The 25,746-nt window shown below is 37.1% G+C and overlaps 2 protein-coding genes across 9 annotated transcripts in view; one reads left to right on the top strand and one right to left on the bottom strand.

The window, feature by feature from the left end:
* Positions 1 to 12,178, bottom strand: part of LOC124233514 (PMS1 protein homolog 1-like) — an 83,841-nt gene extending 71,663 nt beyond the window's left edge. For 2 of the 8 annotated variants that reach the window (XR_006887084.1, XM_046650669.1), the window contains exons 1-4: positions 12,015 to 12,145; positions 11,196 to 11,318; positions 6,038 to 6,191; positions 2,641 to 2,823 (exon numbers count right to left, since the gene is read on the bottom strand). Coding sequence is in view for 7 of the 8 variants with exons in the window: in XM_046650669.1 (XP_046506625.1) it covers positions 2,641 to 2,823; positions 6,038 to 6,169 (315 nt within the window). In the remaining variant the exon portion in view is untranslated. Of the gene's footprint in view, positions 1 to 2,640; positions 2,824 to 6,037; positions 6,192 to 11,195; positions 11,319 to 11,743; positions 11,890 to 12,014 lie in introns of those variants that run through there. The other 6 variants (XM_046650664.1, XM_046650663.1, XM_046650667.1 and 3 more) reach the window with 6 other exon arrangements.
* Positions 12,179 to 12,252: 74 nt separating this feature from the next.
* Positions 12,253 to 24,351, top strand: LOC124233474 (ORM1-like protein 1). The gene is made up of 4 exons (XM_046650590.1): positions 12,253 to 12,381; positions 14,048 to 14,228; positions 19,400 to 19,551; positions 22,925 to 24,351. Exons 2-4 carry the CDS (start codon positions 14,055 to 14,057, stop codon positions 23,058 to 23,060), a joined length of 462 nt encoding a protein of 153 aa, XP_046506546.1. The 5' UTR covers positions 12,253 to 12,381; positions 14,048 to 14,054; the 3' UTR covers positions 23,061 to 24,351.
* Positions 24,352 to 25,746: the final 1,395 nt, after the last annotated feature.

The following is a 25,746-nucleotide window of genomic DNA, read 5'->3' on the forward strand; positions in this document are numbered from 1 at the left end:
AAATAACTTTTTTAAAGTTTATAGTTTCCTATTACTATTGTGATACTTTGACATTTCTTTTACTCCTTTTGTAACTTTAATGAGCAAAATTCTTTTATGTATTTATACTGAAGGCATTCAAATGCCTCAAAAATGAAACAAAAGACAAAATGATAAACTTAGTTATCACGCAGGTTTAACTAATCAAATAAAGAAACAGAGAGTACCACTGGACAAGGACTTGCAAAACTGCCATCTAAAATGAGAACTATAGTGAAGATTTGGATGAATCATATGGCTTATGTACAATATATTTTAGAAGACTAAGTGTAGTGCTGCCACCTAGCAGACAAAGTTGATAATGACCAATTTCAGTTCTGAAAGGTTATACACATCTTAGAAAACATAGAAATGCCAGACTATATATTGTTCAAAAACACTGCCAAAATAAAGCTTAAAGATTTACCTGCCAAGTTTGGACAACAGCTAAAAAATAAAATACATTCTCTAACAAATTATATGATTTCTAAAATAGCCACTGAGAGGTCATATAATAGTACCAGTACTGGGGGCTTTGCAGGTTCCGATACACATCTCATCCCATGTTAAAAACAGACTCTACAAGAGCCTAGGGCCATAGGTTCCCATGTACAGTCCCTGGGGAGAAAGATGGGCAATGCCCCCTTGTACCCTCCAGTCACTCTTCCCTAAAATCTATTTGGAGACTCAGTGAACTCTAAATAAAGCAAGTGCTGAGAAAGGTAAGAGCAGCACAGAGTGTGCTAGTTTTTGCACAAAGGTTTTAAGCAAGTGCACTTAAGGAATGACAAGGTCTTTCCTCCTTTAGTGATGTCTGAACATCTAGATTCTAACAAGGGAGGGCTCCTAGTCCTCTGTGCTAAAACAGCAAAATCGCCCACTTGAAACTCCAGCTCCTCCTCAACCCACAATTTTTCTTTCTTGCTTAGGCATCACCTTACAGAGCCGCAAAGTCAAAGAGTAAATGAATACCGAGTTGGGACCCTATTCACAAAAAGAAGGAAAAACCCTACACTATGCCAGCACTCAGCAAAGGACCACAATAAGCCTGAAGAATGTATCATTGCTGGGGAGACTAGGCTACTAAATAGATGTCCAGAGACCAGATGAGGAGAGACTAACATGTCATGTCCCTGCCACTTTTCTGGGACAAAAGGTATAAAATCCTACCATTTTATTTATTGCATCTGAGCATTCTCACCTAATTAGAGTCTGCCATACTAAGCACAAATGAAGGGTTATACAGCTACCGGGCAAACTTAGATAGCTAAAGAGACCCTCACAATTACCATGTCACTCACTAGGACACAGATACTATCACACTATAATACAGAGCTTAACATACACAGAGAAACAGAACAGCACAAAGAAACTAGTATGGAGTCATGGGATAAAACATAACTGAAATAGATGGAAATGAAGAGATCAAGGTTCTAGATGAGCTTTGCCACAAACTAGTTATATAATGTAGGGCAGAGGCAGTGAAGTATAATTGATACTACACGATGGAGTGCGTCAGGCACTGAACTCAGGGGTTTAGACATTAAAAGCACCAAAAAAGCAGTCAAGAGAGCAAAGTTCTAGGACCCAATCAGCCTCTAACTAGCTAGAGGGTAGGCCAAGTCAATTTGCATCTCTAGAGCACAATCTAATAATCTGTACTGACTAGAGTGGTATTTCCAAAGTTGTTGCACAAAACAAGAAAAAAACAGTGATATGTTTCTCAATAAAAGGGTTTCATAGTCAAGTAGGTGCAGAAAATGAACCTACTATAAACCACCAACCTTAGAGATTCACAACAGACTTTAGTAAAGGCTCTGAAAAGTGATTATAGGTAAGATATCTGTTTAATTTTATTTAATACATTTTTTCCAAGACAATAGGCCACTAAACCACTATTTCTTCTTATAAACATTAACACTACAAAACACATTTTGCTGTTCCTCAAAAAATTAAACAGAATCACCTAGCAATTCTACCTCTGGGTATATACCTAAGAGAAATGAAAGCAGGGTTTCAAACACACCTTTGTACACCCATATTCATAGCAGCATTATTCACAATAGCCAAACAGTGGAAACAATCCAAATATACCCAGATGTCGACAGGTGACTAGACAAACAAAATGTGGCTTATAGATATAATGGAATATTATTCAGCCTTAAGAAGGGATGAAATCCTGATACACGTTACAAGTATGAACCTTGAAGACATTATGCTAAGTGAAATAAGTCAGACACAAAAGGACAAATATTGTATGATTCCGTTTAAATGAGGTACTTAGAAAAGTCAAATTCAGAGAGACAAAAAGCATAACAGTGGTTACCAGGGGATAGGGGGAAAGGAGAAGGGGGACTTATTATTTAATGGGTACCCAGTTTCAGTTTGGGATGACAAAAAAATTCTGGAGATGGATGGTGATGACGGCTGCACAATAATGTGAATGTACCTAATGCCACTCAATTGTACACTTACAACTGGTTAAAATGGTAAATTTTATGTTATATATATGTACCACAAGAAAAACCCCACACTCTTTGCCAAATTCTGGGTTGGTTTTCTCTTAATTCTAATATTCCGTGATTATAAAATCACTAAAACAGTCTATATAAATTACCTTACCTCAGCGACACAACAAATTGAGCCCAAAGCTTCTCCACGAAAACCGTAAGTCGTCAAATTTTCAAGATCTTCATGACTGTTTATTTTTGAGGTGTAGTACTTTATTGCCATCACAGGTGCATCAATGGCTTTGATGCCCTCACCATTGTCTCGCACCTCAATTTTATCAAACCCAAAGTTCTCCTATAAAAAGTTAAAAAATACTTTTACTATGTAATGGCTTTAAACTTACAACATTTAGAAACAGAAAGAAACACAAGTGAAATAATTTTGTCATCTATTTATCTTTTATGGAAACTTAACATTAAGAAAGCAAGAGTTGAATTTCTTAAGTCTACTCATTCCTAGTTATGGTACAACGGGGAAGTCCCTTGTTTTCCCTGGACTCAGATCCAAGCGTAAAATAAGGAAGTTGGTCTGATCTTTAAGGTTCCCTTGAATTGTTTCAGTATCATAGGTATTTATGTCTAAATTTATGTTTAAACGACTAAAAAAATTCTTCTAAATGATATATACCTTTGTATATGTAATCTTGCAAACAAATAAAACAGGATACCATGAGCACCAAAACCACCACCTAGTTCTTCCCACCAAGAGTCTAGCAATTATCACTACTCAACCTGACTTTCAATAATTCCTCCCTTCAACTATTTACTGCTTTCACAAGAAATTTTAATATTTACTACATTATAACTCAAAATTTCTTTCTGCAACTAGTCACCTAACAGGCAACTGCTGAGAAAATACAACTAATTTGGCAATCTCAGTGAGTTTTTAACTTGGGAATCAAGGGAAAAAAACCAAACTTCAATTCATAGCTTAGTATTTGCAGTCTAATACTAAACATACACAAACATAATAAAAATAAAATCTAAATTCCTATAGTGATCACACTTTCTATGAATACTACATTCTAAATTTGGTAGTAAATTTGTCATAAGCTTGACTTCACAAAGTTTTATGTGTGTGGCCATTTATGTAAGTCATAAAGGGAGAAAAAGTCTTCTTACAATTACAATGACTGTAGTATTTAAAGTAATATCACATCCTTTTAATAGCCTAAAATTATATAATACTGTATGTGTTGGTACTTTTTAGACAAATTAGATATACAAGGTGTTGGGGGGAAGATGCCTAAGATTTAGTTCCTCATCTCTCTCTCAATCTAAAATTAAGTTAACATTCTTGGAATAGCTTCTCTGCTTCATTTATAGAAAAATCATTAACTGCAGAAATGCAAATCTTCCAACATAAATAAGAACTCCAGGCATCTGACTAAAATAACACAAAGATCAGTTTAAATGTGTAAAATAATACCAACCTGTTTAACTAATCATGAAAATATTCCTAGTCAGGGTAGTTATTATTGTATGAAAGCAAAATAAAACAGGACTTAATACATAAAGCAACACAGTCGTTTACTTTAAAACTCTACAAAGCAGAGAAAGAGAAACTGAAAAACGTCAAGAGATTAAAATACATAGCCAGATAAAAAGGTGTAATTTACTTTCATAGGAGAACTTCTGTTTGCTTTGTAACACTATTTTAAAAAACTATTTTTCTTCAGAGAACTTTGAGAACAAGATACATATTTGCCCACCTAAGATTCTTAAGTGAAATCTGTCAGATATAACTACCTAATCCTGTTTAATTATTACCAATTGTATTCTAATCAGACTGAATTGACTATATGAAACGTCTAAGAAAAATTGTCTTTCTTTGGGTTTAATAAGTACTTTTCATGTTTATAAAACTTATTTAGAAACAAAATACAGATTTGATATGGTATGGAACAGTGATTCTTAGCATCAACTAGAAACTGGTTAGAGAAGCAAACTTTTGGGCCCCACCTACAATCTGAAGTTCTGGGGCCCAGTAACTGCCCTAACAAACTCTCTGAATTATTCTAATGCCCCCAAACAGTGTGAGGACACTGGCATAGAGGAAAGATCTTGACTGGGCTTTAGAGTCAGAAAGACCTGAATTCCAACCTCAGCTCCACTACTTACTAATTATATCACTGAACAAGTTCTCAGAACCTTAATTATTTGTAAAATGGGTATAGTAGTAGCTAATTCTCAGAGTTTTTATAAGGGGCAACTGGGATTTTATATATACAAACATATATACAAAATGCATAGGTTTCTTTCCTACAAAGATATTTGTATCACTATTATTTCTAATACTGAAATATTAGAAATAACATAAATGTCTGATAATTAAATGATTACCAAAAAAAGTATTCTTACAGTCACTCAAACAAATTTATTTACCATTTATGTGCCAAGTACTGGCCAGGTATAGTGGACACAAAACTGGAAAAAATACAGACCTTATTTTATCAGCTAGTAATTTATAACAGGGGAGGGAGACACAAACTAATTGTAATAAATCATAATGAGTGTGATAGGTCACATTAACTCAAATTATTTAATACATAGCACTTTTTTTTTTTTTGAGGAAGATTAGCCCTGAGCTAACATCTGCTGCCAATCCTCCAATTTTTGCTGAGGAAGACTGGCCCTGAGCTAACAACCATGCCCATCTTCCTCTACTTTATATGTGGGATGCCTGCCACAGCATGGCTTGCCAAGTGGTACCATGCCCACACCTGGGATCCGAACCAGTGAACCCCGGGCTGCTGAAGCGGAATGTGAGAACTTAACCGCTGCACCACCGGGCCGGCCCCAGCACTTAAATTTTAAAATGTGAAAACTACGAAGCAACATGGGAAATGGTTTTAAAATACGATTAGGTGAAAAGGTGCAAAGGAGAATATATAAAGCAAGTAAATATGAATAACCAAGGATAGATATTAATAGAAAATACAGATAAATTAAATTTATGTTTTAGGTGATGGAGCACTAAATAAGTTTGCTTTTATAATTTCCTTTAGTGTTACTAATGTGGATTTAAACTAATCAACTAATGTTCACAAATTAAAATTTACTTCTAAGAATTTACTCTTAAAATAACAAAGCGTCCTGGGGCCAGCCCTGTTGCTGAGTGGTGGGGTTCTGCACTCTGCTTCGGAGGCCCAGGGTTTCGCTGATTCAGATCCTGGGCACAGACCTAGCACTGCTCCTCAAGCCATGCTGAGGCGGCGTCCCACATAGCAGAACTAGAAGGACCTACAACTAGAATATACAACTGTGTACTGGGGAGTTTTGGGGAGAAAAAGGAAAAAAATAAAAACATTGGCAACAGATGTCAGCTCAGGGCCAATCTTAAAAAAAAAAGTGCTAAAAACAAACAAACAAACAAAACCAAAGGGTCCAATGTCCTAAGAATAATTTACTGGTACAAAGAAAGAAAAGAAAGGTAATAGTTGTAAGGAGAAAACATTTGTCCTGCCCTTTTTTGCTTTAAAGGTATTTGGCTCCTCAGGGACTCTCACCAGTTTAACATCTATGCTTGTGGCACCAGCATCCAAGGAGTTTTCAATGAGCTCTTTTACAACACTGACCACTGAAGTGATTATCTGAGAACTTGAAAGGAGGCGAACTGTTGCTGCAGGCAACTGTTTCATTCTAGCTTTTACCACGCAGTAGCTAGAAGATAAAAATAGAGTTGTAAAAATAAAAATCGTTAAACATTCCTAACAGAACTGACAGCAACAGCAATAATAAGAGCAGCTCACATTTACTGAGCCTCAGTGTATTGAGCAGGTCTACTGTAAGCACGCACAATATTAAATCACTTATTTCTTACAAATACTCTTTGAAATAGATGCCATTATCATCTCCTTATTATAAGACTAAGGCACAGAGAAGTTAGTTGGTAAATCACACTATGGTAATAACTGAAGAATAAGCACTACTGTGCTATAATAAGTGTAATATATGCTCTGCCTGGCTAGGAATGACCAAGTGGTGCTGTCACCTTGGGATGTGGACGTCAGTCAGTTATGTGCCTTAACGGCAGTCTCACTTAAACATTATTAGTCATCCACACGTTCTGATGAGTTACAATGTCTTTTTCAATTATCTAGCCCTTTTGGAGTTAGGATATGTAGAACCTAGAATTACTATTAATCTGAACTAGCCAGATCCCAGATAGATCAGATAACTATCCTCTACACTAGTCTATCTAAAACATTATTCTAATCATGTGGTTCCCTAAAGCCTAAATAAAATAAAGCTCAAATCTCTGTGATAGTATTCAAGGTCCTTTACATGCCGATCCAACCTGTATGTCTAAAATCTCTCTGCCAGTGATTGTTTTAGCCATGAAACCCTTTGTTTGAAACTATTTCAAACAAAGAAACAAAAAATCTTACATGGAAATCTCTCATGTAAAATATGCAGGGAGTGGGGTTTGCATCTGCCTTAATGTCTGATTTCAGGAAAAGAAAAAAAACGCTAGCTTGACAACATGTAATTCCCCTATAGAGTCAAGATTTCCTTTGACAAATAAAGGCGCGGGGGGAGACCCTAGATACTTCCTTAATTTACCATGACTAGTTACATGCTCACAAGATGATTTGATCCTATGGAATCTAGGGTCAAACAAAACAGCAATGCCAAAAACAAGCAAACAAACCAACCAAAAAGGTGTCCATTTAAGATTCTTTCTCAGGCAACATAAGATATAAGACAATCAGAGTCACTTAAAGTAAGAGTCAGTAACTGAGCAAGAAATGGAGTATAGCCACTGTGACAATCACACAGGATTTTAAGGGATGCATTTCTGGGAAGAGGTAAATATACTGAGTTCTGAGTGGTGTTAACTGTTCACAATTCATAAATATAACTATATTTTGCTTTGTACAAGGCAAAGCTGATTAGCACAGTGGAAAAACATACCAGATTTGGAGTCTAAAGAACAGGTTTTGGGGTTCATCTTTATTACATGTAAACTGAAGCAAATGACTTAAATCACTTTCTAATCAATTCATCACCTGGATAGATGGAGATAATGCCTCACTGGTCTGTTGTGAGGATCAAGAAAGAAAGCACACGTAAAATGTTGTGTAAATGATAAGGCCATATAAAATGTACATTATGATGATGAGAGATGACTATGTAAAGAAATGTTGGGAATTCTTTTTTAATTCTAACAATTACTTTCTAATTAATCTATATATTTGATTTAGTTTTGGGGTACCTAGTTTTAAGGAGAGTAACTGTGAACAACTACTTCTCAAGAGTTTTTGTGGCTCTCAAGGGCTGGGAGGCTCTTCCCAATAAGTCAGGAAAATAGTAGACAGTCAGGCTGCTCCACTGTCGTAACATTCACACAAACTAGTGCTGTCATAAACAAAAGGCACCCTCTGTATTCTCCCCAAGCTTCAGACTGGCCTCAAGGGTAAGGCTGTAGAGCTGCATTGTCCAGTATGGTAGCCACTAGTCACACATGGCTATTGAGCACTTGAAACGTGGCTACTCCAAATTGAGATGTGCTAATATACTCTGGACTTCAAACTCAGCATAAAAATATACAAAATCTTATTTTTTTTTACATTGATTACAGGATAAAATGATATTCTGGATATACTGGTTTACATAAAATATATTATTAAACTTAATCTCACTTTATTGTTTTGCTCTTTTTAATGTAACTATTAGAAAATTTAAAATCGTATATGTGGCTTACATTGTTCCATAGGACAGCACTGGATAAAGTAGTAGTTAAAAAAGCAGGCTCTGAAATCACACTGCTTTTGGTTCTATCCTAGCCTTTACACTAAAACTATATAATGCTGGGGAAATTAAAATTACACTCTAAAACTCAATCATCTAATCTACAAAATGGGGATAATAATAATAACATATGGTTGTGCTGAGAAGTAAATAAGATAATGTATATAATTGATTACAATGTTTGGCACACACATGCTAAAAGATCCTAGGATACTTGGACTTAATTGAGTTCCTCCAAACTCCCAAATGAATAAACTCCCCACCACTTCTAACCCCTGTCCCCAAAGGGGCTAACCCATGGCCTGGCATGAGGTTAGGCTTGCATTCAAGAAATTTTCTACCTTTGTTTGAGAATCCCAAGGATCTGAGAAAAATACTGATCAATGAAGCCTTGGGGTATAAACCTAGCCTCACCTTAACCTTCATTCTTTCTGGGCAATCTCCTTACTAATGTCATCATCTTTGTCTCTTTCTCTACGATCCCTCTTCTAAAGTCGTCTATTTTTTTTCCCCTCAAGTCCCTAATTTCATCCCAATCTCTCTCATTCTTCTAGTTAACCGAGATCAAGTCTACAGCATGAACTCTATCTTCACACACACCTTAGCTCCTCCACCCCATCGTGTCTTCTGGTTTCTTAAAATGTCTGCACTTCTACCCATGTTCTTCTTCCCTCAGGCTCAGGTCAACGTCTCTTCCTCCTACGCTATAGCACACTTACATCTAGTTTCTTTATCCAGTCGTCCCACAGGCATCTTGGCCTGAAGCAAAAACAAACAAAAAATTCTTCCCTCAACCCTATTACCCCAATGATTATCTTCTTTTTTTACATAGCCAAACCTGAATAAATAACCTATATTCACTGTCACCAATTCTCTATCACCAACTTATTTTTAAAACCCTTGCAAAATGGCTTATACCAAAACCACCGTCAGGATTCTGTTCTCCTCAGGTTCACCAATGATCTCTTACATCATCAAATTCTTTTCTCAGGACTCATGTTCCCGGACATACCTGAAGCACATAACATTGATGATACCCCCTAATTCTCAAGAATCTTTCCATCTATACCTCTTTGATCTCTTCGTGTTTTCTTCACTCTCTTCCCAGAAATGTGGGCATTGCCCAATTCCTCTCTCCTCTTCTCAGATATCTTAAAACCCAAAGCTTTAGTTACACAATAATATCTAAATCTACATCCTCAACAATGATCTCTCTCTCCCCAAGTTAAGACAAGCATTTCTAATCATTAATATCAGTTACCTCAAAATAAATATTTGTAAAACAGAATTTATCTTCCTGCTCCCCTCCTCATGCCATCCACCTAATTTTTGCTGTTTCTCTTAATAACACTGTCTTTTGTGACCAAGGTCAAAAACTTCAATACTCCTTTGCCAGCAATCCCACCCTATTTGCACCTCCACCTTCTCCTAATGCAATCCTATTATCATTCCAGACCAAGTTCCAATAACATTTCTAACATGTCCCTTCTGATCACCCAACCAGGAATGATTCTTCCCTCCCCCTACATTCCTAAACAACTTGGCTTACATCCCTCACGGGATACTTATCCCGTCCTGTCCTGACCTATACAACTTTTGAATCCAGGGAATCATGTGCTATATATTTCTGGATGCAACACAGAATAATCAGAGTACTTCACTCATGGCAAGCACTTCATGAGTATTAATGAAAGGCCACAAAAAACAATTTTATCAGCACCTTCCTCATGGCAATGTAAACATTAGCAAGAGCATCCTCCTTCCCAGCAAGTCACCATTGCCTTAACTCCTTCCCTTTATATACTCTATTTTAACTAACTTCTCTATCATCCACTACCTCATCTGTATCTCTTAACCAGACATTTTTCTGAACTCCAGGGCCTTACTTCCAACTACCTTCTATATAAAATCATTTAGATGGCTTGGAGGCACCCTAAACTTAACATGTCCCAAATCGATCTCAGAATCTTTCTCTAACTTTATTCCTATACTTATTGTTTTATAATAAAAATGATAGCTAACATAAGCAACTTTATATATATTACCCCATTTAATCCTCACAACAATCCTATGTATACTATCACTCCTCTATCACAAATGAGATTTAAAAGCTTGCTACTTGATCAAGATTACAAAACTGGTAAGTGACAGATGCACACTTGCATACCTTAGCATGTTTGACGCCAAAGGCCATGTTCATGCAGTCTCACAAGGCAAAATTAGAAACCTTGAAGCCATCCTAGAAATTCTTCTCTCTCTCTACACCCTGCTACCCAGTCTCATCTATCCTATTACTAAATATTTCTCAAACTGGTCTCTCCTCTCTATACCTATAGCTACTGCCTCTGTTCAGCCCCTCAATATTTCTCCCCTGAACTACTGCAATAACCACCTGATATTTCATCTCTAATCTCAACCACCTATAGGGTTCTTTCTGTAATTTATTTTTCATCATGTTGCTACCCTACTTAAAATTTTATAAAGATTCCCAACTGCTAACCAGGTAAAGACCCAACTCCTTAACAATTGGACCTCTGCCTATGTTTCTAATCTCATCCTATTATTCTTCAAATGCACACTAGGCCAGTCGTACTATACAGCTCATCTCTCTTAATGAGGTGGCACTCACTCCTTTCCTAGCTCCCAAGGTTCCCTTTCTCTACCTATGACTTCTATGCATTCTTTCCTTTGTACTCCCATAGCACCTTTTCCTTACTTCCAACTCAAAATTCCTCACAGGTTATTCTAACTATTGCTTTTCTGTCCCCTCCTCCTGGCTCAGAGTTCTTTAAGGATAGAGATTTTATATTCATCTCATATCCCTTGCATAACCCCTGGAACACAGCAAGCATTCTACTGTATGTGTATGAAACGGCATCTCCTGAAAAGTAGAATGGTTGATATCATGCTTACAAGTCACAGCATAGAACGTCTGAGAACGTCAGGAATCAGTCTTCCATATTTCCTGAGAGGGAAATCAAATACTCCTGAAAGAGTACTGAGGACCAGGAAAGTCAGATAAGGACAACAGAGTACCTAAAAAAGAGACAGACATCAGAGAACTCATAGACTTTAGAGAAAACACAAGGAAATGATTTATTTACAGAACATAATAAATCTAACCCGATTGTTTTCATAGAGCCCAAAGAAATGCAAGATATAGTCAACGTTCTCTTATGCCAATTTGGAAATGTTGTTGAAAATTACTTCAGCATTCGAAATCACAAACTTTGTGTTCTCCAAGGCAACGAAATTCGATTTCAAAGATGACGCCAAATTATCTGACTTTTCCTCCCCGTTCTCAAATAAGCAGTTTTTGAAATCCACATTTCCTCAGTATGTAACACAGGTGCCTGTCTCTGGCTTGTGAATGAACCCAGAAAAATCATGGTTAGCTGAAAAGAGTTTGCTTGCCCCACTTGGACGATGCCACACGTATAACGTTATAAAATGCCACCTACTCACAAGACGAGTTACGGCTGTCAGGGGTTCAAGTGTCCGCCCGGCATACGGCAACTTTAAGTCCCGCACCCAGAGGACCCGGGGAACTGGCTGTGCCTAAACACACACAGTCGGGAGAGGCCGAACCTGCCGCTCCTGGGACGCAGCCCCGCCGGCAGCCCGCTCTCCACGTGCGCGCGCCCGCCAGACCTGCCTCGCCGCTTCCCGCCCGCAGAGGGGGAGGGGCCGCCCACCGCGACCAAGTGAAAGGGAGGGGGCCCTCGAACCTACGAGAATCTAAGAATGAAGGCTCGTCAGCCACACGACACCACCTTCTTGCTCGCGCGACGTGGGCACGTACCATGCACTACTGGAGCAGCGAGGGTCCCGCCGGACCCCAGGCCCGGCCTTGCAGAGACTCGCCCTGCGCGCGCGCGACGGGGCGGGCAGCGGGCGCGCAGCCCTTAGCCCCGCCCTGCCGGAGAACGTGTGATTGGCGCCGCCTGCAGCCAATCCCCTGGCCGCGCGTCCGGCTAGGAAAGCTTCCGCAAGCAGTGCCGCGCTGCGCCGGGGCCGGCACAGGCGTTCGGCCCTGAGGAGACGCCGTCGCCGCCGGGCTGGTCCTGCTCGGAGACGGCTGCTGGGAGCGAGGCGGCCGGTGAGTGTGCGATGTGCTGCTGCCTGCGGCGGTGGGGAGCTGCTGCGGCCAGGGTCGGCCTAGGGGGAAAGGGTGGCCGGGTCGGGAAGAGTGGCCTTTGTGCCTGTGCCGGCCAAGGGACCCCCGAGGTTAGCCCCCCAGCCTCGTCGCAGTGCCCCGGCCCTGACGGGATGTGCAGCTCCGCGAAGGAAGGGGCAGGTGAGGGAGGCGCTGCGGCAGTAGCAGCCGCGGCTGTCGCTGAGCTTCCCCTGGCCGGGAGCTCCGGGCGCCGGGAAGGCTGCCCGTGGCGGGCGGGGGAGTCCCCAGGGGGGTCGCCGCGGAGCCAGGAGGTCCTTCGCTGTCTCAAGTCATTGTCTGCCAGTCCCGAAGTGGCGCGGCAGACGCCCTGGAAGGGTTTTCTGAACTGGGGCAGGGTCAGTACCGCGCCAGTTTTGCCTTCCAGCTCAGATGTAAATTTTAAGCCTCTTTTGAACATTTTTTTTTTCCATCTTGTGGAAAGTGGGAAGAGTATCTTGAGTGGTGGCATGTACTAAGTATTATTTACAGCATATAAAAATGATACATTGTGGATGTTTAGAAGAAATATTTACACGTGTAAATTTGAGAGTTTTCCCCAGTGTAGTCAACTTCCATCACCGTAAGCCTTGATGCTTTGATGCGTGCTCCCTAGGTTTTTGGGGGGAGAAGAGGACATTGTGCTCCGGAAACACTTGTTGGATGTAGTTATAAGAAATTCCTCTCTCAGGTCAACTCTGTAAGAAAGGGTTTATGTGTTTTTAAATCAGAGCTGTTCCAGTTATAATCTAGCCCTGTTTTCCCCCTCCAGTCTCACTGGTTGGTTTTTACCAGGATGATTAGGTATTCTTCAGGACAATTTTATTTTGTTAAGGGATTCTTAGACCCAAGCAAACATCATCATTAAAAAAAAAAAAACTGCGAACTATTATTAGCTCTTCTTTCGTGTTCATCTTGAATGCAAAACGGAAAGGGAAACCTTAAAAAAATAAATAAAGTTTTAGGGAGTTGACTAGAGTTAAAATATAGAGAAGACTCATTGTTTCAACCTAATTGTATCATGAGATTGAGAAACAAACTTTATCCCTTGACCGTGTAAATTTTCCACTACTCTATGTTCCTCCCAGGTTCAGTATTCAGAAAGGAGTGATTCGAACTCTCACCACTCTTTATGGATACATTATGTTAGATGTAAAAGTCTGGCTACTCAGGATACACTGGCTGGGGCAGCTTTGCTTTTTTGTTATTAGTTTATTCTGTTGGTAGATTAAGCTCCTGAGATTTCACTTTGCTCTCATGATATAAGGAAATGTAGGTTTTCTTTTTCAGTGTGAGTTTTCCTGCCTATTTCATTTAGTAAAACCAGTATGCTAGAAGACACGCTTTAGGAAAGGGATTTTAACTGTTTATGTTTTCCAATGAGAACCCTAAAAAATAAGTCTTGTTTGTCTTACCGTAAAGTCAGATGTTAAGAATTCTTTACTGACTTCATCAGCATCTGCAAGTAGCATATTCTGGAGAGTGTGTTTGTTCTATTTCAGAACTACCAAGAAAAAAAAACCTAGTAACACACTCATTTTGTCATGTCATAATTAGGAGAATTTAGGTTTCTAGTTATACCAGATTGATTCATATCATTGCTTTCCTACAGAGCAAACATGAATGTTGGAGTTGCCCACAGCGAGGTGAATCCAAATACCCGTGTAATGAACAGCCGGGGTATGTGGCTGACATATGCGTTGGGAGTTGGCTTGCTTCATATTGTCTTACTCAGCATTCCCTTCTTCAGTGTTCCTGTTGCTTGGACCTTAACAAACGTTATACATAATCTGGTAAGAATTTCACCTTATACTAAACACTTAAAAGCTTAAGGTTTAGTGGTTGTCAGGCACTGGGGGAGGAAGGAACAGGGAGTTATTGTTTGTTTAATGGGTGTAGTTTCAGTTTTGCAAGATGAAAAGAGTTCTGGAGATGGATGGTGGGGATGGTTGCATAACAGTGTGAATGTACTTAATACCACTGAACTGTACACTTAAAAATGGTTCATATGGTAATTTTATGTTATGTGTATTTTTTAAACAATTTTTTAAAAAGCTTAAAGTTTTATGTTATAAAGAAGAAAAACACATGACAGTTTTTTAATAGTTTTATTGAGATATAATTCACATAATATAAAATTCACTATTTAAAGTGTACGGTTCAGTGATTTTTAGTATATATGACAATTTTGAAGAATTCTAATGTGGGATAGGACTATATTTTTTTCTATTACTCTTTATATGTAAACATTGGGCCGTTTTTCTGAGTAAGACTTTTTTCCTTCTATTGCTTTATAGAATCTAGAATATAGGTCATTTTAGCAAAAATTACAAGAGACTGTAATTGAAGCTACTATAATATATTGATTAACCATAATGCTTCAGAAGAAGTAATATATTTTTTGGCTAACTGGAGTCTAATAGGGACATCTGGTTTTAATCCTTCTTAAGTCTTTCCAAATTGTATAAGCATACTTTCCTCCTTCAGTATTGAAATTCTGAGCTCAATTATATCTTATGTGATTCAGGATCTTATGGTGCCTTAAGTTCTTCATGTTGACTCTTGCTGTTGTGTTATTATATGATAGCTCTACAAAGTATCAGGAGTTTAATGGACTCCACTAACCATATTATGCAGCCCTGGAAATTGCCTATTTAAAAAAAACCCTGATACCAGGGCCAGCCCCAATGGAGTAGTGGTTAAGTTTGGTGTGCCCCACTTTGGCAGCCTCTGTTTGGTTCCCGGGCACAGACCTACACCACTCATCTGTCAGTGGTCATGCTGTGGTGGTGGCTCCCATACAAAAAGAGTAAGTTTGGCAACAGGCGTTAGCTCAGGGTGAATCTTCCTCAGCAAAAAGAGGAAGATTGGCAATAGATGTTAGCTCAGGGCAAATCTTCCTCAGCAAAAAAACAAAAAACCTTGATACTGACTTTTCTTGTCTTTAACAGCCTATTAAAATAAAATGAAAGGCAAGAAATATGGTTAATTATGACTTTTAGTTGAATTCAGATTAACTATATATTTGTTTAAAGATATCCAAAAAATGAAGAACTTAGAACATTAAGACAGAAAAATGTGAGAGAAATAGATTCTTAAAAATTGTTATTTATATTATACCTTCTGGAAAGGCTTTAAAGTTGACTCGAGTAGGACTAGAATGATATGGTAGGTAGAAGTAAGTGAATGTCCATTGAGTCCTTTTTATGTGATAGACTTTGATAGGGCAAACACTGTTTTTAAATAGTAGTGACTTCTCTGAAGTATTTGACACTAATCCTATCCCTTTTATTGAAATTCTTTTCCTTTGGCTTCCATGGGTTCCCTTTTTCCTAAATATATTTCTGATCTTTCCTTTTGTATTTCCTCTTGCGTGGTCTTCCTTCTCTTTTCCTGTCTTTAAGACTCTTTTACCACTGTTCCCAAGATTCTTTTCTTCAGTTCTTCTTGTGCTATCAATTCCATCTAGGTTACTGTGTCTATTCGTATTTTCAGTTTCTCCCTGTAGAATTATGATGCCCATATTAATATTGTGAGATCACCTTGCACCTTAAACCAAACAAGTATAAATTGAACTCACTTCTGATCCCTTACCACTCATAATTTATCCCTCTGATTTTGTTCCTAATCTAATCTAAAGGTCCTACTGTCTGCCCAGTAAGCCAAGCCAGATAGCTCAATGTCAAAGGTAAAATGATGAATATAATGTATCATCCAAACTGAGACTGTTTTGAGAGTAAAAGGGGGCTCTAGTAATAACTGCTCCACGAGGCTAGGTATAAATCTGGACTGTCCATGCAAACTAGGATATATGGTCACCCTAGTCTTAGAGTAACTCCTTTTCCTTTATATTCCATACGTTTAGTCAAAGCCCTGTCTGTTTACTGCTTTAATGTCTCTCAACTTGATCCCCACTGGCATTGCTGTAATTTGTACCCTTATTTTTTTCTCAGGTGGATTACCCCAATAGATCAAATGGTCTCCTTGATACTCCCCTTCTCTATTTCTCCATTCCAACTTGGCAGAGTGATATTTTAAAATGTGTGTCCGCTCAAGTCACACTCCTAAGTCCTTCAATGATTCCCCATTGCATTCATAATAAAATGTTAAGTTACTTGTGTGGCATACAAGACCAGTTGATAATAGTGCAGAGGCAAGCAAAGGACTCAGTTTTATCTCAACCCATCTCCACACACAAGCTAAGCTCTAACAGTAATGAAAATCGTCTTCCTCTCACCTTACTGCTTTGACTTAAGCTCTTCTTCCACTATTTTAATACCCCTCCCTCCTTCCTGCTCTGCTTGGCTGATTCTTGCTTGTCCAGGAAAACTACTCAAGTATCAGCTCCTCCAGGAAGCTACAAAATTCCCGTGCTCCATTCTTTTATCATGTGTTTACCATAGTTTTATAATTAGCAGTATAGCTTTTTTATTTTTTCATTTCTCTCTCTCTAAAGACCTATTTAAATGTTTGCTGAATAAATTAGTCTATATTGTCACATAATTTTCTCTTCTCCAATGGCATATGTAGTAAATGTACTTTAGAAGTCATCTCTCCTGGCCCCCTTCATGTTTCAAGTTGGTTGACTGAGATAGAGGCACAGTCTCTGGCCATGGACAAAGGAGAGGTAATTGACAACATAGGGAAGCTTATTAGTTCACCACACTAAGAACCTAACTAACCAGCCACAGATGTAGTAATTACATGACTCCAAATTTAAGTTTCTTTTGAAGATAGCCTACATTAAACCAATTAAAAATGTGAAATACATACCGAATGCTTTTAAATAGGGGAAAATAGATCTAATTGTTATCCCTAATTAGAAAAAATAGTCCTTGCCTTTCTGAACCATACAGTAGAAACTTATAGTGATTGTTTTTATTCAGTGCTACAGTTTACACTTAGAGGTATTAATATTGACAAAAGTCTTAGTCTAGCTTTTAAAATAAATGAGAATTCTCTTCATTTTGAGTCAGTAAATATTTGTTAAGGCCTAAATAAACATGAGCTATATCCTTTTTTCTTAATTCTTTTGGTGTGGGTATAAGTCATCCATCACTAAAATTTTATAGAAAAACTATTAAAAATGAAAACAATGGAGTGGAAGATACATGGTCAGATAAGATTTTATTCTATTTCATTGAAAAGGATATATGAAATAAACTGAATATTATATTCTAAACACTGGCAAGTGCATGTGGTTTAAAGGAAATGACGAGAGAATTGTTCTTCTCTTTGATAATTCTAGCACATATGTGGTCTGGAGTAGAGATTGCTAACTTTTTTTGGGTCACATACTCCTGAGAATTTGAAAGCATACAATATCTGTTTCATAGTTTCCTTTAAAGCCCATGGGAAAATGTTTTCCTTGTGCTTACAGAATAAACATTCCTTGGCTTAACGTCATCATTGCTTAATATCTAATACTTGCTATGTACCAGGCCTTGTTCCTGAGGTATTCAGTGTAAGGTGAAAACAAACATTATGCAAACAACTCCATCACAATATATTGTACTATAATAAAAATATTTTCAATAAAATTCTATACAAGCATGTAGGCAGAAGGTTAATTATTACTAATGAGGAGGGCTTCACTAAGGAGTCATTTGAGCTGAACCTTCAAGAATGAGGTAGTTGACAAGATAGAATGAAGGCTTTTGCCTCAGCAATGAGAAATGTCTCTTTCCTCTGCATTTCCTGAGTACTCTGAATGTACCTCTGATAGCAGTTCTGTCCTACCTTCTAGTTTTTTATGCATGTTTTTTCTCCTTACAATCTCTTAGAAGATTGAATTTTTTCAAGGCTGTTGACGTATCTTGTTCCGTTTCATATATGCATTCATGTCCTGTGTCCTGAACATAAAAGCCACTTATTAAATGTTTGTTGAATTAAATCCAATTGAGCATGAATCTGTTCCTCTATAACTTAGGTGTTATTGCAGCTAAACAACTTTTGAATTGCCTAATGGAATAACTAGAAAGTAAACTAAGCTTTGAAAAGAAGGGCTCTCTTAACCTAGTATAATAATATAAAAATTTCAAATCACTAATTTTTCTGTTTTTTCCATATATTTATTAAAAGTTAAAGGGGGAAAAATGACATCACATCTTGACTTCAAGTGGGAAAAACTGTTTCATGATGATATTTAGGCTTTATTCTGTTACCAGTGCTTCAGACAGTAATCGTGCAAAGAATCACCACCTATCAATCTAAGTGGGCATTATAATCCCAAGGAAAGCAAATCTAGTATACATTTTTTTTCCCCTAGTTAACCACAAAATTAGATGTTTAAATATATCACTGGATAGAATGGCTTTTAGTAATGTTTTTACTTTGATTTGTAAAAACTAATTTAAAGGAAACACTATTGAGGCACAGAGCTGATTTTAAAAGTGAATTGAGTTGAATATTATACCTATTACATCAAACTATGTTGTTTTGGAAAAGAACTAGTGAGACAAAGACGGTCCTAATATTAAATATTTTCAAAACCCTTTTCCCCTGATACAGAGGTTTTATTTTATTATTATTATTTATCAATTTGTATATTTTTATCATTTTATAAGTATCATCAGATTTACTAATATGACACTCTAAACTTTGCTAGACATTGGGGAAGGTAATCCTGTTTCCTAATAGGAAAGGTGTTAAAGATGTAATGTATTGATGTGAAGCTACCCTGATGTTACTTTTTATTTTCAATTTAATAAGAGATAAAACCGGTTACTTTTGGTTGACCTTTTACTGGTTTTCACCAAATAATATTTATATGCCCCTGGAAGTTTTATTTTACTACAAAGAAACTGGCCACAGACTTTCACAATAATATGAAACCTTAAAACTTAAGCTCGTTAAGTTAAATCACATCCTTTGTCACAAACAGACTGGAACTATCTTAATGCTTAATGACAAATACTAATTTTGTATTTAATATTGATTATCTATCCCCTTGCTTGTTTTCCAGGGGATGTATGTATTTTTGCATGCAGTAAAAGGAACACCTTTTGAAACTCCTGACCAGGGTAAAGCAAGGCTCCTAACTCACTGGGAACAACTGGACTATGGAGTACAGTTTACATCTTCACGGAAGTTTTTCACAATTTCTCCAATAATTCTGTAAGTGGTGGAAATTTTTAGCTATAAGGAAGATTGGATGAAAGGAAGCTATCCTTTTATTAGAATGAATTTGAATTAGAAACAGAGTATTTTGTTGAAAAGCTCTATCAATAAATAGCTACCTCAGACAGAGTATAAAATACAGGCAAAATTTTTAACAAGCTGGTAATAAACCAGTTTTCCCTTCAGTCAATAACATATGGAGACAACATTACATGCTCATCAGTATGCCTGGACATCCTAGGATATACAGGTCAAATATATTGTGGTTCATGTCCTTAAATGGCTTACAAGCAAACTAAACACATAATGTTATTCTATATTCGACTATCAGATTAATCTCCCTAAACAAGGATTTGGATGATTGCAGGTAAATTTCATTTTCCACCTGCACCATTTGGATGTTCAAACTCCTTGGGAGAGACAGTATAGTATGGTTTAGAGAAAAGAGAGGTTAGGCCGTCATTGTAGAACATTGGGTTGAATCCTGTATCCATCACTCAGCCAGATTGGTTTGCTCATAAATAAAATTCTAGCCAGTGGTACCTAACTCAATCTGATGCTGTAAGAAATAAATGAGATAAAATCTATCTGTAAAGCATCTAACCTTGTATCTGGTATCTAACTTCTTTCTATTACTTGATATTCAGAGCCCTCCACAAAATGGTATTACCTCATTTTGCCTTTATGTGAATTTTACCCCCACCCAACTCCTACCATGTCAAGCTCTTCTAAGCAGCATTTCTTGGTTACTTCAGGTATAGTCCTATTTCTATGCTTTTGTTCAAATCATTTCTCTTACCTGAAATGGCTTCTCCTTTCTTAATTTACCTGCCTTACTCTTCTTTCAGGATTTGAATTCTACTTCCTCAGTGAGGTCTTTTCCTTAGCACCCATCCTTCAATGATAATGGTCTGCTTTGAACCCCCATAGTAGTTGTTATACATCCCTCATTTATGCCACTTTGTATTATTTCTCTGTTATTATAAATGTTTTATTTTATTTCTGCAAAGATTTTATAAGTGCATAGATTGCTTTGAATTTCTCACTTAGTACAGTTGCTTGCATATCATAGATGTTTTACATATATCTTAGTCAAACGCTCTATAGCACATAGCTTATACATAGTAATATATACATCATAGAATCAGTGCAGTCTGGAGTAGCTAGAAAGATTTCTTGGAGGCATTAGAATTCCTTAAACTGGGACATAAGGGAGATGTTTCAGATAGATGTTCAAGTAAGGGAAGGCATTGATAATAAAGTAGTAGGTTTCTTTTTCCTTATATTTATGGCACTTTGAGGAAATTTTTTAAATGTTTAATTGTTTTAGTCTCGTAAAATTAACATCAAAAGAAAAATGATTTGTATGGTGTAACAAAGATAAATGCAATAACAAGAATAATGCTTATTCAAACAGCCCTAAATTTGGATTTTAGTTCTACTGCTTTCCAGCTATGTGACTTTTGGCCTTTTTCTTGAAAGCCTCAGTTTCCTCATCTATAAAATGTTGAGGATTGCATTATAATACAGGTAAAAAGCCTGACGTATACTGAATTTTCAATGAGAGCTATCACAAAAAAAGTTCAACTAAGATGTACCTGTGTACAACATCCATATTTCTAAAAATATATTTTTGACCCACAGGTATGATTTCAAATATTCTGTGATTAAATTTCTTACATAACTGAAAAAACAGCATTAAAGTCATCTATATAGCACTGATACTTTTCAGAGTGCTTTCACATTTTCTTATGTGATACCATTTTTCAGGTAGGTGGGGCTTGCAGTATTATCCCAGATTTTTAGATAAAGAAACAGACTCAAATGCATTACCTTGCTCCAGATAGTTGGAGTCAAGAGCCCAGGTTATATTCTAAACTACTGGCTTCTAATACACGTCTCTTTCTAGTATACCCTTTGGCCAATAAACACCATCACACTGATTCCCACCTGGGTTTTGCATCCCCTTGGAGGGTTGTCCAGTTTTTTGTAAGAGTCAAGTAATTTTCACATAATCTACACACACAATTGGTTTTCATTAAAAGACATAAAGGGGACATACGGTATGGTATGATAAGGAGAAGCCATTCCAAGAAGGTGTATTACTTCCAACATATCAGATTATAGGTTAAACCCATAATGATGATGGGAAATCAAATGAGCGTACTAAATTCAAGTAGTAACCTGTCTTACTCAGTGAAGGAAGTATGAAAACAGTCTTCAAGTATATGAAAGTAGGAAGAAAGTGTTTTAGGTAAAGATTGAGGAATACAGTTTATTCTCAAGAAAGAATTTTCTGACTATAGTTTGTGAAATAGGTGGAAGATGATAGAATTTCTCAATTTAGATGGTTCAGAAAATGATGTATATAGCTCTGTGATGTTTTTAGTTGTATCTGAAAATAGCTATTCTTTTCTAACCATATTACACAAGATGTTTATCTCCCCTTATGAGAAACTAATGGTGTTACTTGGAGGAAAGACTATTAGAATACTTTCCTGTGTACTCTTAAAAGTACTAATTAGACCAACACCCATATGCACACTAACTTCTTAGTCATGATGAAGTAAGGTCTGATGTTTTATTCTTTACATCCTATCTATATTAAAATACTCTTTAGTGGCGAGATGATGTGTCTGCACTCTGCTATCCCCTTGGGTAAAACTAGACATTTCAACTCGATGATTTATGGGCTGAGGCTTGTTAAAACAAATTCTCAGATGTTGGATGTCTTTGAATATGTACATATGTTCAATTATAGCAAAACAGCTGGAATTTTACAATAGTGTCTTTCAAGTTTCTAGTTAAACTGGTTATAGACCTGTTTAACTATAATATAGAAATGAGAACATCAGAAGGGCAATAAAGTATTTGTTTTCTTTCAAAGATACTAAATTGTACTAATGCACTAAACCCCATTTTTCACAGCTTTACAGCAGTGGTTCTTAACCCTTTTGATTAGTCACAAAACACTGAGAATATGATGGCTACTTTGGATCTGGATCTTCTCTTCAGAAACATCCACATAAATACAAAACTACACCTGAAATTTCAGTGAGCATATAAATTCTAGTTTGAAAGCCTCATGGTTTAAAAGATGCCAGGTAGCAAACGTATTCTATTAAATGCATTTAATATAATTGCAGAAATGCAAAATGTACATATATGCCTCTCCATTACACAAAATTTTAAATCCCAAATAAAATTAGGGCCCCAAACAAAAATGTTTCCTCTTGTTTTAATGCTCAAAAATAGTTCTGCTTTAGGTATTTATGTTTCAGTGGCCTTTTTTCTACCTTTAAATTTTTTAAAAATTCTAAGTAATTTCATTTTCAGATGTTATCTACATTCTTAACTTTTATTTCTACAGATATTTTCTGGCAAGTTTCTATACGAAGTATGATCCAACTCACTTCATCCTAAACACAGCTTCTCTCCTGAGTGTGTTAATTCCCAAAATGCCACAGCTACATGGTGTTCGGATCTTTGGAATTAATAAGTATTGAAATGTTTTGAAACTGACCAAAATTTTTGCAGGTACTGAGTTTCCTGTAAGGAAGGAGTGGTTAGTAAACTGCACGGTTTCTATGATAATGTGAAATGAGAGGTATTTACATTGGAGGTCCAAATGCTGGTTCTTCATATGCTGTCTTAAAGTGCAGATGTTTACTAGAAGATGCCTCTGTTTAATGCATCTGATATATTTCTGAAGAGAGGCTTTATAGGCAGGCTGGGCAGGCCCAGCTTATAAGTTAAATGGCTATAAAGTGAGGGGAGTAGTAGATAAATCCAAGGAAATAAGAGATTTATAAGAAAATAAGACCAGCTGAGCTTAGAATGAATGGGCATTATGTTAGGAGAAGAAAATTTCCAATCATTCAGTCATAGTCGGTTTAAGCAGACTTACATGTAAACCAGAATCATCTCTTTTCAAGTTTATTATAGATTGTTTTTATTGCCATACATATTCCTCTTGTCTTATATAAGAGGATATGTACCCTCTTGTTTTATACAGGCCAGTTCCGAACTTGTGAGTGTATTTTTTGGTTTTGCTGGCTCAACATTGTGTGTTGATAGATGAGGTCATTTTTACATTTATTAAGTTACTGAGTTCATGAAGGTCCACTTTCATGACTGAGTGGTGATAGAAGATAGCCAGGCACCTTACAAACAGCCTCTGAGTCAGCCTTCTAATTTTGGAACAAAGTGGTTTTTGCTGCCTTTCCAGACACAAAGCTGCTAAATGAATTAAGAAAATAATTTATTTCATGCAGTTAAAGTATATGGTAATTTAAAGGTCTCTGTTTATTGGTTGAGCAATCTAATTGTTAAAGTCTACCATTCTTTAGAAAAGGAAATATTAAAATGGACAACTGTATAGCCAACCTGTGGTCTGGCAGAAACTGCTTCTCTAGCAATAGTACCGAAGTAAATAATGGAGTCTTTTTTAGCAGGTCTGCAGTAAAAGATAACATCGTCTTTTCTTAGTCCTCCTGCTCTCAATCTTCATATTTTGCCTTTCAATACATGAGTCTTAGTGTAAATAACCCAAAATGGTAACTATTTCCAAAGCAGCAACCATATTGAATTCCTGTGACTTAGAGAAGTTTCCTATTAGTTGCTGACATTAATTGCAAGAAATAACTGTGTACTACTTGGAGAAGTAAACATGTCAAAAAAACAAAGCTGATGTGGGATGAAACTGAAAAACAAAGTAACGTGCGTAAACAAAATGAGTGAAAGTTATAAACCAATTTAAAAATCAGTTTCTTTCAATAAACTGACTTTTGGGTGTAATGATCATTGTTTTGTATTTCCAAACTATTGAGTTTAGAAATCAGTTGTATGATAATGCCTTTGTATGTGTGTCTTTTCCCATGTATTCTTAAATAACTAGTAATCTATACTTCAATAAAATTTTTTATTGCAAAAGCTCTCCAAATTCAGTCATCAAAGTTAGACTTACATTTTTCAAGTTTTTTTTAAGCAACTGAATTTGTAAAATTAAGGTAGTTAAAAATATCCCTTTGTTTTTCTTCATGTTAACACTTTATCTCAAAAGGCTTATATTTCTTGCACAGTTTTCAGAGATAGCAATCTGCCTCTGATACACACCTTCTGCTATATTTCCCCACTTTTTGCCCTTCAATGTTTTAAAAATATTTATTCAGTAGATATTTGGGGGCCCACTCTACTGTGGGTATTGTTTTAGGTATTGTGGATTCAGTTTGTATACAAGACAAACCAAGTCCTTTCCCTTATGTGGTTACATTCAGGTTGGAGAATAGATAAAAAATGAGTAAACACATTTATTTCATGTAGGCAGAGGAGCCTACCTCAGAAGGGTCTTCCCTAAAGATCCTAATTAAGATGACATTTAGACAGAGACCTTACTGATATAAAGGAGCAAGCAGTACAAAGATCTGGGGGAAGAGGCTTCCAGCACAGGTAATGACAAATATTAAGGCTCTAGGGCAGGAATAAGGGTGGCATGTTTGAGGATAAACAAGATAGCCACTCGGGCTAGAAAAGAGTAGTAAGCAAGGAGGATGAGAATGGTAGCAAATGAGGTCAGAGAAGTAGATAAGGGTCATATCATACAGGACTTTATAGACCAAGGTAGTGAGCAAATTTTATTCTAAGCCTGACAAAGCCATTGGAGAGTTTTACACAGGAAATTAAAGGGATCTGATTTTTTTTTAAAAGGTTACTGGCGGGCCGGCCCAGTGGCGCAGCGGTTAAGTGCACAAGTGCCCGGGGTTCGCCGGTTCGGATCCCAGGTGTGGACATGGCACCACTTGGCATGCCATGCTGTGGTAGCTATCCCACGTGTAAAGTGGAGGAGGATGGGCACGGATGTTAGCTCAGGGCCAGTCTTCCTCAGCAAAAAGAGGAGGATTGGCAGCAGTTAGCTCAGGGCTAATCTTCCTCAAAAAAAAAATAAATAAAAGGTTACTGGCTAATGTTACGAACAAACTGTAAGGGAATAAGAAGCAGGAAGAATAATTGGGAAGCTACTACAAGCAAGAAATAGCTCAGATTAGGGAGATAGCTGGTCAGATGTGGGGATATACTTTGGAAGTACGGCTCACAAGACACTGATGTATTGAATGCGGGATGGGAGCAGGGAACTAAAATGACTCCTGGTTTTTTGGCCTTAACATCTAGGTGAATGATTGTGTTAAATATGGA

Source organism: Equus quagga, unplaced genomic scaffold, assembly GCF_021613505.1.
Source record: "Equus quagga isolate Etosha38 unplaced genomic scaffold, UCLA_HA_Equagga_1.0 203_RagTag, whole genome shotgun sequence".
In the NCBI taxonomy this organism is placed as follows: Eukaryota; Metazoa; Chordata; class Mammalia; order Perissodactyla; family Equidae; genus Equus; species Equus quagga.

Bases quoted from the DNA above. Each gene is read 5' to 3' on its own strand.
- LOC124233474 (XM_046650590.1), top strand. From the start codon at position 14,055: ATGAATGTTGGAGTTGCCCACAGCGAGGTGAATCCAAATACCCGTGTA. The intron at 14,229-19,399 runs GTAAGAATTTCA...CTTGTTTTCCAG, and splicing joins CAAACGTTATACATAATCTG to GGGATGTATGTATTTTTGCA. The intron at 19,552-22,924 runs GTAAGTGGTGGA...TTATTTCTACAG, and splicing joins ACAATTTCTCCAATAATTCT to ATATTTTCTGGCAAGTTTCT.